Below are 19,878 nucleotides of genomic sequence, written 5' to 3'. Positions count from 1 at the left end.
TTTTACAATATCTCCAAATATCTCTTCAAAAATTTTGGAATACTCTAAAAATAATTTTTGACCATCTCAACTGTAATTTTTTTATAATAAAATGTCCTCAATCCAGAGAACCTAGTATCTCGTCGTATCAATGTGTAGGGGGGGAAAAAAAATGTATAATTACAAAAAAAAAGTTTTAATTTAATTTAAATACATAAAAAAGTTTATATAGCACAAAGTAAACTTACAATTAGAGTTTTTTTGTTTCCTTAAAATGAGAAATCATGGTAGTCAAAGAAAAAGGTTACAATTAGGATGAAATCATAAAAATAGGAAGAAAAAAATGATTTCTAATCTGTGCAATGCTCCCTAAAACATCTCCTACAAAAATACAAATAATTTATTTATTTTTTCTTTTTCTTTTTAAAAAAAAGCAAGGAGTAAAGATTTATAACACAGAACTCCAATTAAAATACAATTTGCACAAACTAAAAACATTTTTTTTTATTGACTTTATTATGACAACTTTATTGTAATTACTAAAAATTAAACAAGTTTAAATATATTTAAAAAAGGAAAAAATGGTACAAGATGACAATACAACCGACGGATAATTTACAGGATAGTTCAACATAACCTTTTTTTTTCTTCTTTTTGTAAAATTCCTTTTTTTTTTTAAGTTTTTTGTTTTTTTTGACACATTAAAAAAAGTCATCCTGTGACAAAAGGCAAAGAAAAACGGATTTCTTCTTCATCCCTTTTGACTTCAATCCTCATCTTCATCGTCATCATCTTCACCATTCTCTTCGGCTTTTCCCTCATCCTCCTCATCATCGGATTCCTCCTTTTTCTCATCTTCATCTTCTGATTCTTCCTTCTTTTTCTTTGGCCGACCTCTACCTTTGCCGGAACCTTTTTTAGGTTTAGGCGCCGCTGCTTTTGATGAACCTTTTGGCCGGCCGCGACCTCTCTTGGCTGGTGCTTCACCATCATCTAATGTCTTTTTCACCTCCTTCACTTCCTTTTTTTCACCGGCTGTCGGCCTGCCACGCTTTTTTACTTCCTTTTCCTAAAAAAAAAAAAAAAAAAATTAAAACTATAAAACAAAAATATTCTTTCAAATTTTAATAAATTCATTTTAAATAAAAACCTTACCTCCGACTTTTCAGACTTTTCGGTCTTCGTGGGACGACCACGAGACTTCTTCTCCACAGCTGTTGAGCCGTCGTCCGACATCTTATATCAATCTGCAAAATTAAAATATATTTAGCATCTTTGAATTATCTATCTAACGTTTTTAGCTTAAGTCCCGCACTACCCCTGTTACCATACAGTGGGGATGACGAAAGGACCACCACCTAATCTCTAAAGCAGTTATTTATCCACTCCCCAAAACAGTTATACTGGGAAATCCCCAAAATGTAATATTTTTTGTGGGGGAATATTTCTCTATTAAAATCACAAACCTCAAATTAAAAAAAAAAATCTTGTAATCTGATCAAATGCAGGCTCAGGTAGTATTATTTAATACGCAGATTCCAAATCGTTCATACCTAACCCAACATAAACTAAGTAGTTCGTTAACTTAAACTAGAAAAAGTTTTAACTCCCCAATAATTATTACTTATAAAATCTACGGTTAAATAAAATATATACGCATATAAAAAAAAAATTAACCAATTTATTTAACGCTTAGGTCGCCTTTATAAAAATATTTACATTAAAACTTATGCTGGTATATAAACAATGAGAACACCTTCCAATTACAACAACAAAATCTAAAACTAAAAGTATAGTAAAATAAATTTTATATTTACTATTTCTAACCTCAAAAACACCGGTAATTTTAGCGAAAAACAAATAAATCTACTTAAAAGTTTCACCATAATACTATCTAACAGAAGTCTGAATAATAAAAATTACATAAACTAAACAATAACATATTCAAAAGCTGTTACTTCTGATTATGGAATCATAAAGTTCAATGTTTGAACAATTGATGTAAGGATAAATAATCTATGAATAAAATAATGGTAAATAGAAGCAATGACCAGTTAATAAAATTGTTGAAAAATTATAATTTTTAAAAATTGGATGTACTCACATTAAAATCAAAAGTGGAAAAGTGTTTGAGACGCTATTTACAACGGACTTGTTTGGCGTCCACACAAAGAGTGAGGCAAGACTAGACTAGAATGACAGAAAAAGCGGGAATGAGCTTTGGTTAAGATGGCTGCACCACGAGTCCCCTACACAAATCCACAATGGCTAGTAAATAAACCAACTATTACAATTTTTCTAACCCTTAACCAATCTATTAAAAAAAATACAAAAATCATGGAAAAATACTGTATAAAAATAGCAATTTTTACAAAATCTCCTACAACTATGTGAATATAAGAAAATTTCTAATAAAATAAAATTGTATTAGTGAACCTCCTTTTTACAACGAATACAGTTTTTCACAAATGGACCACAAAAGGCGGCGAACGATTATTTAGTAAACAATTTGACCAACTGAAAATAGTATCGTATAAATTTTAACTTGTTGCACATAAATTACAATTATTTATTTAATTTTTTACTGAAGTTAATGTTATTATTTTCTTTTTAATAAATTTATTTTTAATATTTGTGTTTTAGTGAAATACATTGAAATGACTATAACCGTCATTTAAATTATAAAAACTTAGTTTCATGAAAGTTGAATATTTTGTGTACTTTTAAAAGTGTTTTATGGCACAAAAATTTGGTTTTTAAAGTTCAATAATTTTACATTAATTTATTGTTTTGTTTAAAAACATAAAAATATGTTTATCAAATTTATATTTTAATTTTTTTTTTTTTGCTATAAGGGTGACCATTGATTATTGATTTTCATTCTACCCTATATAATTACAGTATTCAAAGTACTTTCCATTCCTCTTTGATAGATTACTTGATGTATTAAGTCACTGATTCCGTCCATATAATTTTTGCACTATCCACCCCCAAAAATGGTATGCATTATAAAAAACAATAATTTTTTGTCTCTCATATTTGTGAATATTTTTCTTATAATATCTTCATTTTAATTGTTATAGGGTCTTTTAGCAATATTGAGACGTTTGAAATCATCTCCCGAAAAAGAATTAAGAATATTACTTTTAGGCCTGGATAATGCTGGTAAAACTACCTTATTAAAGAAATTGGCATTAGAAGATGTTACACATGTAACGCCTACACAAGGATTCAATATAAAAACTGTTCAATCTGACGGCTTTAAATTAAATGTTTGGGACATTGGTGGGCAAAAGAAAATTAGGCCTTATTGGAAAAATTATTTTGAAAATACTGATGTACTTGTAAGTATTTTGTTTTTTTTTGTAATTAAATTATTGCATGGTATTTAATAATGTAAAAAGAATTCTGGAAAAAAAAAATCGATTTATTTTAAGCTAAAACCGGTAACGTTAGTGTCTATTGTTACGACTTCATTCGGTTAATTAATCATAATTTCAGGGAAGGGAAAAGCGCATGATTTCTTTCCCCTCCTAATACCTAGCGACAAAAATCTAATGGCATAATCCCACTTCCTCTAATAAATTAAGGGTTAATTTAAACATTTCCTGAAAACTCCAAAATTCAAAACATATTTACCTCTTACTAATACACGTTTTACTTATGTTTAAAACGTAAAAAGCCCCAGTGAGTACATTTTCCTCCCAATACATTTCCCTGAAAATGAGAGGGAAGCTTTCTTCATCCCTAAAATGAATTTTCGTAGTAAAACGATTAAAATTTAAGTTACAAATCTATTATACCAAGTTTAGAAAAAATCGTAGCTGCTACTTTTGTAAAATAAATAAATAAAATAAAAGTGAAATCCTCTCTGTAAAGTGATTTCTTTTTTTTTCACTTGTAGTTATAGCAACACATGTATTTTTCCTCAAACGGACATAAGTGATAAGACCATACGTATCGTCAAAATAGCGTTTTAAAGGGAAGCGTCTCATTGCCACTCCACTGAAGTGCCCAAATTCGGTTTGAATAGTAAGTGTGACTGATTCTGGAACAGCACTAGAAAACGTAACAAGTGGGATAACTATGTCCTTTCTACCATAAATGAGAACTTGCAAGTTATTGAAATGGTGTTAAAAAGCTGAATAATTAATCACCTTGCTAATTCTACTTACGGTGAAGGGTGGTACGCCTTGCCTATTTTTTTCTTGCGTAAAAGATATCAACCCAAAAACTCAGATTTTTCTTATGACCTCAACATAAGCATAAGAATTCTGCAAGTACCGTTCAGAATACTGAGTGATCCTCTGATCCTTGGTTGTCACTTGTCTTATTTAGGAAATAGAAGACGCCATCTCTACTTGATTGAACACTTTTACGGTAAACTGGTTGATTTTTTTTTTTCTCAAGTTAATCACAAAATTCTGTTTTTTTGGTTCTATAGCGTTTATTGTGGTGGGGATGAACCGGGTAATAGCTGCTTCGTTACATCCAAAAAGTTCGTTGTTGTTGGTTGATATTAGAAGATAAAATAGAAACGGATAATGGCGTCAGTAAGCGGTTTGCAACAGAACGATTTTTTTTTTTATGAAGTTAATTGAATAAAAACTTTCTGTGTACCATGTTAAGTTATCCTTTAAAAAGTAACTTGTAGTCACTTAAAAAGTCACTTGCTACATTATTTTTCTAACCGAAAACCTTTAAGTGCTTGGTTGAACCAAGTTGGTTCACTTGGCCATTGTTTCAGTTCCAGTTCCGTTTAGATTGGTAGATTGTTTAAACATGTTACTTGCTGTATGACTGCCAAAATGAATTTTGGTACCAAATTTGTTTTTACTAGTTATTTATTTATTTTATTTTAATTATTAACATCGCAAACCATTATTTAATAATAAATGCGTTTGCTTAAAAAAAACTTTTTTGATAATCATAATTTGCAATTAGCAGCCCCCCGCAGTAAAAAAAAATTAATACATTTTTCCACTTGCAGATCTACGTTGTGGATAGTGCCGATAGAAAGCGCTTAGAGGAAACTTCTTTTGAATTAAGTGAACTATTATTAGAGGATAACCTGTCACATGTACCTGTATTAGTGTTCGCGAATAAACAAGATTTATTGCACTCTGCCAGTGCCTCTGATATAGCACAAGCTTTGAATTTGCAAGTTATTAAGGACAGGCCGTGGCAGATACAGGCTTGTTCCGCTACACTTGGTGAAGGAATTAAGGTATTACTTTTAAGAATTTTTATTGATTATGATTAAATTATTTAGTTACTTTGATTTTGCCTAAGTTTTGAAATGGATGTTTCACCAGAAACACACTTTTCGGGTGTTTTTAAGATGTCGCGAGTTCTGAAAGAGGTTTCTAGAAAAATGGTCTGTGTGAACAAACAGCTGTCTGTCAAAAATGATAAAATATCCCCTAAATTATTCCCAAGGTGGGCAGATTTCCCTGTCTTTGCTTCTGTCCTGACAGTACTATTAGGAGCGCTCTCCATTCCTGAATTTCTCTGTCATAGTCACCTTGTTTCCGCATATCTGTCCAGTTGCGGACATCGTCAGATGTTGATTTATTAGATGTTATCAGATTTTATCATTTGATTGTTATCATTTATCAGATGTTGAATTCCCGCACTGTTGGGTAAATGTGGGAAAAGCTCAAAAAAAAAGGGAAAAATAAATTGAATAATTGGTGTTTCCGGTTGCAAGATTTTGGTGTTAGTTATGGGTCCGCTGTAGATTTTAAAGTTTTGAGTTCTGTATAATGTTATTGTTTTTATTATTCTTGTGAAATCTCAATACGATCATCTGAGATTATCGTAAGATTAACAGGATGTAAAAAAAGATAGATGGATATAACCTTGGACCGTACAAGTTAAGAGGTTTATTTTTTGCATAATTGGGTCACTTACACTAAGAGAATCACCACGAAAGGTTTAAGAGATTCTGTAGAATGGGCCAAAATTGCAGTGGAAAACATTCGCGAAGAAAAAAACCACAACAGAGACGTTAGAGAGCGAATGCTGAGAGAAAAGGAGCAGATAACCAAAGAAAGAAGTCGAAGAAGAGGAGAGATTCCTGTGACCTTATAGGGTGCGTTCCACTTGGCGACCACAACGACCACGACCACGACCGCGATTTTGGCCGTTCCACTTGCTTGTGAGCGTTGCGATCGAAAACCCAAGTGGAATGGACTGTGGGCGTTTTAACCGTTCATGTAAACATTGCATATGGCGGCCTCGAAAATAAGTTAGAAGCTTGAAGAGGTTGTTTTTTAATTTAAACCCCATTTATAAGCAGTTATAATAAACTTTATTAATTATTGGCAAAGTTGACTTATATTAAAAGAATATATATAATTCAATTTTTTATATTACATTTTAGTGGAGTATTTATAAAATTTACGTTTAAATAAAATTAAAATGTCTTTTGTGGCAACAGTTGGATATTTATTAATAATGCTTTAGAAAGTTCTTTATCTAGTTCCGATTAGAGTGGAATGCAATTTTACAAAATCGCAATGATGAAAAGCGAAAACTTAGGCCACGTATTATTAGCTATCAGAGTAATTGATCTTTATTCAAATGAAGAATTTAAAAGTTATTTCAGGTAAATGATTTTGTGTTATTCAGTGATTTAGTGTGTAAAGGGATAAGTAATTATTTATTTATTTATTTTTTGTAGACTTTCGAGAAACACATTCTATTATTTACATGAAATAATACTTTCATTTACATGAGATAATTTTTTCGGTCGCCATATTTTGTTTTAAAAATTGCGCCAACTCTGAACGCCCACTTCGACCCAGCTCTATAGATGGGGCGTTGTGGTCGTTGTGTGGGCGAAAATAGTGACGTCATTAGTGACGTTTTCGCCACGACCACAACGACCGCGGTCGCCAAGTGGAACGCCTGAAAGTATGTTTTGGTCGTTGTGGTCGCCAAGTGGAACGCACCCATAGTAGTTATGAGATATGGAAGGTTAAATTTTGCTGGTTTTCAAATAGCTTCAAATTTCAATCGCTTGTTTCTCTTTTCGTATTCATCAGTATTCAATGATTTCTTTACCAAATTGTAGAGAATAGTATGCCCTATAACTGGTATAAATCGCAATGTTTTAATGGTAATAGTAAACGAGATATGGAAGGTTAAATTTTGCTGGTTTTCAAATAGCTTCAAATTACAATCGCTTGTTTCTCTTTTCCTATTCATCAGAATTCAATGATTTCTTTACCAAATTGTAGAGAATAGTAAGCTCTATAACTGGTATAAATCGCAATGTTTTAATGGTAATAGTAATCGAGATATGGAAGGTTAAATTTTGCTGGTTTTCAAATAGCTTCAAATTACAATCGCTTGTTTCTCTTTTCGTATTCATCAGAATTCAATGATTTCTTTACCAAATTGTAGAGAATAGTAAGCTCTATAACTGGTATAAACCGCAATGTTTTAATGGTAATAGTAATCAAGATATGGAAGGTTAAATTTTGCTGGTTTTCAAATAGCTTCAAATTACAATCGCTTGTTTCTCTTTTCGTATTCATCAGAATTCAATGATTTCTTTACCAAATTGTAGAGAATAGTAAGCTCTATAACTGGTATAAATCGCAATGTTTTAATGGTAATAGTAATCGAGATATGGAAGGTTAAATTTTGCTGGTTTTCAAATAGCTTCAAATTACAATCGCTTGTTTCTCTTTTCGTATTCATCAGAATTCAATGATTTCTTTACCAAATTGTAGAGAATAGTAAGCTCTATAACTGGTATAAACCGCAATGTTTTAATGGTAATAGTAATCAAGATATGGAAGGTTAAATTTTGCTGGTTTTCAAATAGCTTCAAATTACAATCGCTTGTTTCTCTTTTCGTATTCATCAGAATTCAATGATTTCTTTACCAAATTGTAGAGAATAGTAAGCTCTATAACTGGTATAAATCGCAATGTTTTAATGGTAATAGTAATCGAGATATAGAAGGTTAAATTTTGCTGGTTTTCAAATAGCTTCAAATTTCAATCGCTTGTTTCTCTTTTCGTATTCATCAGAATTCAATGATTTCTTTACCAAATTGTAGAGAATAGTAATCTCTATAACTGGTATAAATCGCAATGTTTTAATGGTAATAGTAATCGAGATATGGAAGGTTAAATTTTGCTGGTTTTCAAATAGCTTCAAATTACAATCGCTTGTTTCTCTTTTCCTATTCATCAGAATTCAATGATTTCTTTACCAAATTGTAGAGAATAGTAAGCTCTATAACTGGTATAAATCTCAATGTTTTAATGGTAATAGTAATCGAGATATGGAAGGTTAAATTTTGCTAGTTTTCAAATAGCTTCACATTTCAATCGCTTGTTTCTCTTTTCGTATTCATCAGAATTCAATGATTTCTTTACCAAATTGTAGAGAATAGCAAGGTCTATAACTGGTATAAATCGCAATGTTTTAATGGTAATAGTAATCAAGATATGGAAGGTTAAATTTTGCTGGTTTTCAAATAGCTTCAAATTACAATCGCTTGTTTCTCTTTTCGTATTCATCAGAATTCAATGATTTCTTTACCAAATTGTAGAGAATAGTAAGCTCTATAACTGGTATAAATCGCAATGTTTTAATGGTAATAGTAATCGAGATATAGAAGGTTAAATTTTGCTGGTTTTCAAATAGCTTCAAATTACAATCGCTTGTTTCTCTTTTCGTATTCATCAGAATTCAATGATTTCTTTACCAAATTGTAGAGAATAGTAAGCTCTATAACTGGTATAAATCGCAATGTTTTAATGGTAATAGTAATCGAGATATGGAAGGTTAAATTTTGCTGGTTTTCAAATAGCTTCAAATTACAATCGCTTGTTTCTCTTTTCGTATTCATCAGAATTCAATGATTTCTTTACCAAATTGTAGAGAATAGTAAGCTCTATAACTGGTATAAACCGCAATGTTTTAATGGTAATAGTAATCGAGATATGGAAGGTTAAATTTTGCTGGTTTTCAAATAGCTTCACATTTCAATCGCTTGTTTCTCTTTTCGTATTCATCAGAATTCAATGATTTCTTTACCAAATTGTAGAGAATAGTAGGCTCTATAACTGGTATAAATCGCAATGTTTTAATGGTAATAGTAATCAAGATATGGAAGGTTAAATTTTGCTGGTTTTCAAATAGCTTCAAATTACAATCGCTTGTTTCTCTTTTCGTATTCATCAGAATTCAATGATTTCTTTACCAAATTGTAGAGAATAGTAAGCTCTATAACTGGTATAAATCGCAATGTTTTAATGGTAATAGTAATCGAGATATAGAAGGTTAAATTTTGCTGGTTTTCAAATAGCTTCAAATTACAATCGCTTGTTTCTCTTTTCGTATTTATCAGAATTCAATGATTTCTTTACCAAATTGTAGAGAATAGTAAGCTCTATAACTGGTATAAATCGCAATGTTTTAATGGTAATAGTAATCAAGATATGGAAGGTTAAATTTTGCTGGTTTTCAAATAGCTTCAAATTACAATCGCTTGTTTCTCTTTCCGTATTCATCAGAATTCAATGATTTCTTTACCAAATTGTAGAGAATAGTAAGCTCTATAACTGGTATAAATCGCAATGTTTTAATGGTAATAGTAATCGAGATATAGAAGGTTAAATTTTGCTGGTTTTCAAATAGCTTCAAATTACAATCGCTTGTTTCTCTTTTCGTATTCATCAGAATTCAATGATTTCTTTACCAAATTGTAGAGAATAGTAAGCTCTATAACTGGTATAAATCGCAATGTTTTAATGGTAATAGTAATCGAGATATGGAAGGTTAAATTTTGCTGGTTTTCAAATAGCTTCAAATTACAATCGCTTGTTTCTCTTTTCGTATTCATCAGAATTCAATGATTTCTTTACCAAATTGTAGAGAATAGTAAGCTCTATAACTGGTATAAACCGCAATGTTTTAATCGTAATAGTAATCAAGATATGGAAGGTTAAATTTTGCTGGTTTTCAAATAGCTTCAAATTACAATCGCTTGTTTCTCTTTTCGTATTCATCAGAATTCAATGATTTCTTTACCAAATTGTAGAGAATAGTAGGCTCTATAACTGGTATAAATCGCAATGTTTTAATGGTAATAGTAATCAAGATATGGAAGGTTAAATTTTGCTGGTTTTCAAATAGCTTCAAATTACAATCGCTTGTTTCTCTTTTCGTATTCATCAGAATTCAATGATTTCTTTACCAAATTGTAGAGAATAGTAAGCTCTATAACTGGTATAAATCGCAATGTTTTAATGGTAATAGTAATCGAGATATGGAAGGTTAAATTTTGCTGGTTTTCAAATAGCTTCAAATTACAATCGCTTGTTTCTCTTTTCGTATTCATCAGAATTCAATGATTTCTTTACCAAATTGTAGAGAATAGTAAGCTCTATAACTGGTATAAACCGCAATGTTTTAATGGTAATAGTAATCAAGATATGGAAGGTTAAATTTTGCTGGTTTTCAAATAGCTTCAAATTACAATCGCTTGTTTCTCTTTTCGTATTCATCAGAATTCAATGATTTCCTTACCAAATTGTAGAGAATAGTAATCTCTATAACTGGTATAAATCGCAATGTTTTAATGGTAATAGTAATCGAGATATGGAAGGTTAAATTTTGCTGGTTTTCAAATAGCTTCAAATTACAATCGCTGTTTCTCTTTTCCTATTCATCAGAATTCAATGATTTCTTTACCAAATTGTAGAGAATAGTAAGCTCTATAACTGGTATAAATCTCAATGTTTTAATGGTAATAGTAATCGAGATATGGAAGGTTAAATTTTGCTAGTTTTCAAATAGCTTCACATTTCAATCGCTTGTTTCTCTTTTCGTATTCATCAGAATTCAATGATTTCTTTACCAAATTGTAGAGAATAGTAATCTCTATAACTGGTATAAATCGCAATATTTTAATGGTAATAGTAATCGAGATATGGAAGGTTAAATTTTGCTGGTTTTCAAATAGCTTCAAATTACAATCGCTTGTTTCTCTTTTCGTATTCATCAGAATTCAATGATTTCCTTACCAAATAGTAGAGAATAGTAAGCTCTATAACTGGTATAAATCGCAATGTTTTAATGGTAATAGTAATCGAGATATGGAAGGTTAAATTTTGCTGGTTTTCAAATAGCTTCAAATTACAATCGCTTGTTTCTCTTTTCGTATTCATCAGAATTCAATGATTTCTTTACCAAATGGTAGAGAATAGTAAGCTCTATAACTGGTATAAATCGCAATGTTTTAATGGTAATAGTAATCGAGATATAGAAGGTTAAATTTTGCTGGTTTTCAAATAGCTTCAAATTACAATCGCTTGTTTCTCTTTTCGTATTCATCAGAATTCAATGATTTCTTTACCAAATTGTAGAGAATAGTAAGCTCTATAACTGGTATAAATCGCAATGGTAATAGTAATAGTAATCGAGATATGGAAGGTTAAATTTTGCTGGTTTTCAAATAGCTTCACATTTCAATCGCTTGTTTCTCTTTTCGTATTCATCAGAATTCAATGATTTCTTTACCAAATTGTAGAGAATAGTAAGCTCTATAACTGGTATAAATCGCAATGTTTTAATGGTAATAGTAATCGAGATATGGAAGGTTAAATTTTGCTGGTTTTCAAATAGCTTCAAATTACAATCGCTTGTTTCTCTTTTCGTATTCATCAGAATTCAATGATTTCTTTACCAAATTGTAGAGAATAGTAATCTCTATAACTGGTATAAATCGCAATGTTTTAATGGTAATAGTAATTGAGATATGGAAGGTTAAATTTTGCTGGTTTTCAAATAGCTTCAAATTACAATCGCTTGTTTCTCTTTTCCTATTCATCAGAATTCAATGATTTCTTTACCAAATTGTAGAGAATAGTAAGCTCTATAACTGGTATAAATCTCAATGTTTTAATGGTAATAGTAATCGAGATATGGAAGGTTAAATTTTGCTAGTTTTCAAATAGCTTCACATTTCAATCGCTTGTTTCTCTTTTCGTATTCATCAGAATTCAATGATTTCTTTACCAAATTGTAGAGAATAGTAAGCTCTATAACTGGTATAAATCGCAATGTTTTAATGGTAATAGTAATCGAGATATGGAAGGTTAAATTTTGCTGGTTTTCAAATAGCTTCACATTTCAATCGCTTGTTTCTCTTTTCGTATTCATCAGAATTCAATGATTTCTTTACCAAATTGTAGAGAATAGTAAGCTCTATAACTGGTATAAATCGCAATATTTTAATGGTAATAGTAATCGAGATATGGAAGGTTAAATTTTGCTGGTTTTCAAATAGCTTCAAATTACAATCGCTTGTTTCTCTTTTCGTATTCATCAGAATTCAATGATTTCTTTACCAAATAGTAGAGAATAGTAAGCTCTATAACTGGTATAAATCGCAATGTTTTAATGGTAATAGTAATCGAGATATGGAAGGTTAAATTTTGCTGGTTTTCAAATAGCTTCAAATTACAATCGCTTGTTTCTCTTTTCGTATTCATCAGAATTCAATGATTTCCTTATCAAATTGTAGAGAATAGTAGGCTCTATAACTGGTATAAATCGCAATGTTTTAATGGTAATAGTAATCGAGATATGGAAGGTTAAATTTTGCTGGTTTTCAAATAGCTTCAAATTACAATCGCTTGTTTCTCTTTTCGTATTCATCAGAATTCAATGATTTCTTTACCAAATTGTAGAGAATAGTAAGCTCTATAACTGGTATAAATCGCAATGTTTTAATGGTAATAGTAATCAAGATATGGAAGTTTAAATTTTGCTGGTTTTCAAATAGCTTCAAATTACAATCGCTTGTTTCTCTTTTCGTATTCATCAGAATTCAATGATTTCTTTACCAAATTGTAGAGAATAGTAAGCTCTATAACTGGTATAAATCGCAATGTTTTAATGGTAATAGTAATCGAGATATGGAAGGTTAAATTTTGCTGGTTTTCAAATAGCTTCAAATTACAATCGCTTGTTTCTCTTTTCGTATTCATCAGAATTCAATGATTTCTTTACCAAATTGTAGAGAATAGTAAGCTCTATAACTGGTATAAATCGCAATGTTTTAATGGTAATAGTAATCGAGATATAGAAGGTTAAATTTTGCTGGTTTTCAAATAGCTTCAAATTACAATCGCTTGTTTCTCTTTTCGTATTCATCAGAATTCAATGATTTCTTTACCAAATTGTAGAGAATAGTAAGCTCTATAACTGGTATAAATCGCAATGTTTTAATGGTAATAGTAATCGAGATATGGAAGGTTAAATTTTGCTGGTTTTCAAATAGCTTCAAATTACAATCGCTTAGTTCTCTTTTCGTATTCATCAGAATTCAATGATTTCTTTACCAAATTGTAGAGAATAGTAAGCTCTATAACTGGTATAAACCGCAATGTTTTAATGGTAATAGTAATCAAGATATGGAAGTTTAAATTTTGCTGGTTTTCAAATAGCTTCAAATTACAATCGCTTGTTTCTCTTTTCGTATTCATCAGAATTCAATGATTTCTTTACCAAATTGTAGAGAATAGTAAGCTCTATAACTGGTATAAATCGCAATGTTTTAATGGTAATAGTAATCGAGATATAGAAGGTTAAATTTTGCTGGTTTTCAAATAGCTTATAATTACAATCGCTTGTTTCTCTTTTCGTATTCATCAGAATTCAATGATTTCTTTACCAAATTGTAGAGAATAGTAAGCTCTATAACTGGTATAAATCGCAATGTTTTAATGGTAATAGTAATCGAGATATGGAAGGTTAAATTTTGCTGGTTTTCAAATAGCTTCAAATTACAATCGCTTGTTTCTCTTTTCGTATTCATCAGAATTCAATGATTTCTTTACCAAATTGTAGAGAATAGTAAGCTCTATAACTGGTATAAACCGCAATGTTTTAATGGTAATAGTAATCAAGATATGGAAGGTTAAATTTTGCTGGTTTTCAAATAGCTTCAAATTACAATCGCTTGTTTCTCTTTTCGTATTCATCAGAATTCAATGATTTCTTTACCAAATTGTAGAGAATAGTAAGCTCTATAACTGGTATAAATCGCAATGTTTTAATGGTAATAGTAATCGAGATATAGAAGGTTAAATTTTGCTGGTTTTCAAATAGCTTCAAATTTCAATCGCTTGTTTCTCTTTTCGTATTCATCAGAATTCAATGATTTCTTTACCAAATTGTAGAGAATAGTAATCTCTATAACTGGTATAAATCGCAATGTTTTAATGGTAATAGTAATCGAGATATGGAAGGTTAAATTTTGCTGGTTTTCAAATAGCTTCAAATTACAATCGCTTGTTTCTCTTTTCCTATTCATCAGAATTCAATGATTTCTTTACCAAATTGTAGAGAATAGTAAGCTCTATAACTGGTATAAATCTCAATGTTTTAATGGTAATAGTAATCGAGATATGGAAGGTTAAATTTTGCTAGTTTTCAAATAGCTTCACATTTCAATCGCTTGTTTCTCTTTTCGTATTCATCAGAATTCAATGATTTCTTTACCAAATTGTAGAGAATAGCAAGGTCTATAACTGGTATAAATCGCAATGTTTTAATGGTAATAGTAATCAAGATATGGAAGGTTAAATTTTGCTGGTTTTCAAATAGCTTCAAATTACAATCGCTTGTTTCTCTTTTCGTATTCATCAGAATTCAATGATTTCTTTACCAAATTGTAGAGAATAGTAAGCTCTATAACTGGTATAAATCGCAATGTTTTAATGGTAATAGTAATCGAGATATAGAAGGTTAAATTTTGCTGGTTTTCAAATAGCTTCAAATTACAATCGCTTGTTTCTCTTTTCGTATTCATCAGAATTCAATGATTTCTTTACCAAATTGTAGAGAATAGTAAGCTCTATAACTGGTATAAATCGCAATGTTTTAATGGTAATAGTAATCGAGATATGGAAGGTTAAATTTTGCTGGTTTTCAAATAGCTTCAAATTACAATCGCTTGTTTCTCTTTTCGTATTCATCAGAATTCAATGATTTCTTTACCAAATTGTAGAGAATAGTAAGCTCTATAACTGGTATAAACCGCAATGTTTTAATGGTAATAGTAATCGAGATATGGAAGGTTAAATTTTGCTGGTTTTCAAATAGCTTCACATTTCAATCGCTTGTTTCTCTTTTCGTATTCATCAGAATTCAATGATTTCTTTACCAAATTGTAGAGAATAGTAGGCTCTATAACTGGTATAAATCGCAATGTTTTAATGGTAATAGTAATCAAGATATGGAAGGTTAAATTTTGCTGGTTTTCAAATAGCTTCAAATTACAATCGCTTGTTTCTCTTTTCGTATTCATCAGAATTCAATGATTTCTTTACCAAATTGTAGAGAATAGTAAGCTCTATAACTGGTATAAATCGCAATGTTTTAATGGTAATAGTAATCGAGATATAGAAGGTTAAATTTTGCTGGTTTTCAAATAGCTTCAAATTACAATCGCTTGTTTCTCTTTTCGTATTTATCAGAATTCAATGATTTCTTTACCAAATTGTAGAGAATAGTAAGCTCTATAACTGGTATAAATCGCAATGTTTTAATGGTAATAGTAATCAAGATATGGAAGGTTAAATTTTGCTGGTTTTCAAATAGCTTCAAATTACAATCGCTTGTTTCTCTTTCCGTATTCATCAGAATTCAATGATTTCTTTACCAAATTGTAGAGAATAGTAAGCTCTATAACTGGTATAAATCGCAATGTTTTAATGGTAATAGTAATCGAGATATAGAAGGTTAAATTTTGCTGGTTTTCAAATAGCTTCAAATTACAATCGCTTGTTTCTCTTTTCGTATTCATCAGAATTCAATGATTTCTTTACCAAATTGTAGAGAATAGTAAGCTCTATAACTGGTATAAATCGCAATGTTTTAATGGTAATAGTAATCGAGATATGGAAGGTTAAATTTTGCTGGTTTTCAAATAGCTTCAAATTACAATCGCTTGTTTCTCTTTTCGTATTCATCAGAATTCAATGATTTCTTTACCAAATTGTAGAGAATAGTAAGCTCTATAACTGGTATAAACCGCAATGTTTTAATCGTAATAGTAATCAAGATATGGAAGGTTAAATTTTGCTGGTTTTCAAATAGCTTCAAATTACAATCGCTTGTTTCTCTTTTCGTATTCATCAGAATTCAATGATTTCTTTACCAAATTGTAGAGAATAGTAGGCTCTATAACTGGTATAAATCGCAATGTTTTAATGGTAATAGTAATCAAGATATGGAAGGTTAAATTTTGCTGGTTTTCAAATAGCTTCAAATTACAATCGCTTGTTTCTCTTTTCGTATTCATCAGAATTCAATGATTTCTTTACCAAATTGTAGAGAATAGTAAGCTCTATAACTGGTATAAATCGCAGTGTTTTAATGGTAATAGTAATCGAGATATGGAAGGTTAAATTTTGCTGGTTTTCAAATAGCTTCAAATTACAATCGCTTGTTTCTCTTTTCGTATTCATCAGAATTCAATGATTTCTTTACCAAATTGTAGAGAATAGTAAGCTCTATAACTGGTATAAACCGCAATGTTTTAATGGTAATAGTAATCAAGATATGGAAGGTTAAATTTTGCTGGTTTTCAAATAGCTTCAAATTACAATCGCTTGTTTCTCTTTTCGTATTCATCAGAATTCAATGATTTCCTTACCAAATTGTAGAGAATAGTAATCTCTATAACTGGTATAAATCGCAATGTTTTAATGGTAATAGTAATCGAGATATGGAAGGTTAAATTTTGCTGGTTTTCAAATAGCTTCAAATTACAATCGCTGTTTCTCTTTTCCTATTCATCAGAATTCAATGATTTCTTTACCAAATTGTAGAGAATAGTAAGCTCTATAACTGGTATAAATCTCAATGTTTTAATGGTAATAGTAATCGAGATATGGAAGGTTAAATTTTGCTAGTTTTCAAATAGCTTCACATTTCAATCGCTTGTTTCTCTTTTCGTATTCATCAGAATTCAATGATTTCTTTACCAAATTGTAGAGAATAGTAATCTCTATAACTGGTATAAATCGCAATATTTTAATGGTAATAGTAATCGAGATATGGAAGGTTAAATTTTGCTGGTTTTCAAATAGCTTCAAATTACAATCGCTTGTTTCTCTTTTCGTATTCATCAGAATTCAATGATTTCCTTACCAAATAGTAGAGAATAGTAAGCTCTATAACTGGTATAAATCGCAATGTTTTAATGGTAATAGTAATCGAGATATGGAAGGTTAAATTTTGCTGGTTTTCAAATAGCTTCAAATTACAATCGCTTGTTTCTCTTTTCGTATTCATCAGAATTCAATGATTTCTTTACCAAATGGTAGAGAATAGTAAGCTCTATAACTGGTATAAATCGCAATGTTTTAATGGTAATAGTAATCGAGATATAGAAGGTTAAATTTTGCTGGTTTTCAAATAGCTTCAAATTACAATCGCTTGTTTCTCTTTTCGTATTCATCAGAATTCAATGATTTCTTTACCAAATTGTAGAGAATAGTAAGCTCTATAACTGGTATAAATCGCAATGTTTTAATGGTAATAGTAATCGAGATATGGAAGGTTAAATTTTGCTGGTTTTCAAATAGCTTCAAATTACAATCGCTTGTTTCTCTTTTCGTATTCATCAGAATTCAATGATTTCTTTACCAAATTGTAGAGAATAGTAAGCTCTATAACTGGTATAAACCGCAATGTTTTAATGGTAATAGTAATCAAGATATGGAAGGTTAAATTTTGCTGGTTTTCAAATAGCTTCAAATTACAATCGCTTGTTTCTCTTTTCGTATTCATCAGAATTCAATGATTTCTTTACCAAATTGTAGAGAATAGTAGGCTCTATAACTGGTATAAATCGCAATGTTTTAATGGTAATAGTAATCAAGATATGGAAGGTTAAATTTTGCTGGTTTTCAAATAGCTTCAAATTACAATCGCTTGTTTCTCTTTTCGTATTCATCAGAATTCAATGATTTCTTTACCAAATTGTAGAGAATAGTAAGCTCTATAACTGGTATAAATCGCAATGTTTTAATGGTAATAGTAATCGAGATATGGAAGGTTAAATTTTGCTGGTTTTCAAATAGCTTCAAATTACAATCGCTTGTTTCTCTTTTCGTATTCATCAGAATTCAATGATTTCTTTACCAAATTGTAGAGAATAGTAAGCTCTATAACTGGTATAAACCGCAATGTTTTAATGGTAATAGTAATCAAGATATGGAAGGTTAAATTTTGCTGGTTTTCAAATAGCTTCAAATTACAATCGCTTGTTTCTCTTTTCGTATTCATCAGAATTCAATGATTTCCTTACCAAATTGTAGAGAATAGTAGGCTCTATAACTGGTATAAATCGCAATGTTTTAATGGTAATAGTAATCGAGATATTGAAGGTTAAATTTTGCTGGTTTTCAAATAGCTTCAAATTTCAATCGCTTGTTTCTCTTTTCGTATTCATCAGAATTCAATGATTTCTTTACCAAATTGTAGAGAATAGTAATCTCTATAACTGGTATAAATCGCAATGTTTTAATGGTAATAGTAATCGAGATATGAAAGGTTAAATTTTGCTGGTTTTCAAATAGCTTCAAATTACAATCGCTTGTTTCTCTTTTCCTATTCATCAGAATTCAATGATTTCTTTACCAAATTGTAGAGAATAGTAAGCTCTATAACTGGTATAAATTTCAATGTTTTAATGGTAATAGTAATCGAGATATGGAAGGTTAAATTTTGCTAGTTTTCAAATAGCTTCACATTTCAATCGCTTGTTTCTCTTTTCGTATTCATCAGAATTCAATGATTTCTTTAACAAATTGTAGAGAATAGTAATCTCTATAACTGGTATAAATCGCAATGTTTTAATGGTAATAGTAATCGAGATATGGAAGGTTAAATTTTGCTGGTTTTCAAATAGCTTCACATTTCAATCGCTTGTTTCTCTTTTCGTATTCATCAGAATTCAATGATTTCTTTACCAAATTGTAGAGAATAGTAAGCTCTATAACTGGTATAAATCGCAATATTTTAATGGTAATAGTAATCGAGATATGGAAGGTTAAATTTTGCTGGTTTTCAAATAGCTTCAAATTACAATCGCTTGTTTCTCTTTTCGTATTCATCAGAATTCAATGATTTCTTTACCAAATAGTAGAGAATAGTAAGCTCTATAACTGGTATAAATCGCAATGTTTTAATGGTAATAGTAATCGAGATATGGAAGGTTAAATTTTGCTGGTTTTCAAATAGCTTCAAATTACAATCGCTTGTTTCTCTTTTCGTATTCATCAGAATTCAATGATTTCCTTACCAAATTGTAGAGAATAGTAGGCTCTATAACTGGTATAAATCGCAATGTTTTAATGGTAATAGTAATCGAGATATGGAAGGTTAAATTTTGCTGGTTTTCAAATAGCTTCAAATTACAATCGCTTGTTTCTCTTTTCGTATTCATCAGAATTCAATGATTTCTTTACCAAATTGTAGAGAATAGTAAGCTCTATAACTGGTATAAATCGCAATGTTTTAATGGTAATAGTAATCAAGATATGGAAGTTTAAATTTTGCTGGTTTTCAAATAGCTTCAAATTACAATCGCTTGTTTCTCTTTTCGTATTCATCAGAATTCAATGATTTCTTTACCAAATTGTAGAGAATTGTAAGCTCTATAACTGGTATAAATCGCAATGTTTTAATGGTAATAGTAATCGAGATATGGAAGGTTAAATTTTGCTGGTTTTCAAATAGCTTCAAATTACAATCGCTTGTTTCTCTTTTCGTATTCATCAGAATTCAATGATTTCTTTACCAAATTGTAGAGAATAGTAAGCTCTATAACTGGTATAAATCGCAATGTTTTAA

General features: G+C 30.1%; 2 protein-coding genes across 3 annotated transcripts in view; one reads left to right on the top strand and one right to left on the bottom strand.

The window, feature by feature from the left end:
- LOC141446704 (ADP-ribosylation factor-like protein 3) overlaps positions 1-19,878 on the top strand; it is a 90,704-nt gene that overhangs the window by 556 nt on the left and 70,270 nt on the right. The window contains exons 1-3 of one of the 2 annotated variants that reach the window (XM_074113399.1): positions 2,826-2,978; positions 3,063-3,323; positions 4,970-5,206. In XM_074113399.1, coding sequence (XP_073969500.1) covers positions 2,976-2,978; positions 3,063-3,323; positions 4,970-5,206 — 501 coding nt within the window. In that variant the 5' untranslated portion in view covers positions 2,826-2,975. Of the gene's footprint in view, positions 1-2,825; positions 2,979-3,062; positions 3,324-4,969; positions 5,207-19,878 lie in introns of those variants that run through there. The other variant, XM_074113398.1, reaches the window with a different exon arrangement.
- Positions 160-2,448, bottom strand: LOC141446705 (uncharacterized). Its single transcript, XM_074113400.1, has 4 exons — positions 2,416-2,448; positions 2,084-2,228; positions 1,135-1,226; positions 160-1,048 (listed from the first exon to the last, which is right to left on the bottom strand). Exons 3-4 carry the CDS (start codon positions 1,213-1,215, stop codon positions 746-748), a joined length of 384 nt encoding a protein of 127 aa, XP_073969501.1. The 5' UTR covers positions 1,216-1,226; positions 2,084-2,228; positions 2,416-2,448; the 3' UTR covers positions 160-745.

Source organism: Rhodnius prolixus, unplaced genomic scaffold (assembly GCF_049639745.1).
Source record: "Rhodnius prolixus isolate KJV_2025 unplaced genomic scaffold, Rpr scaffold_7, whole genome shotgun sequence".
Lineage (NCBI taxonomy): Eukaryota > Metazoa > Arthropoda > Insecta > Hemiptera > Reduviidae > Rhodnius > Rhodnius prolixus.
The sequence above is the reverse complement of the archived record's forward strand: the minus strand, read 5'-3'. Positions and strand labels throughout refer to the sequence as shown.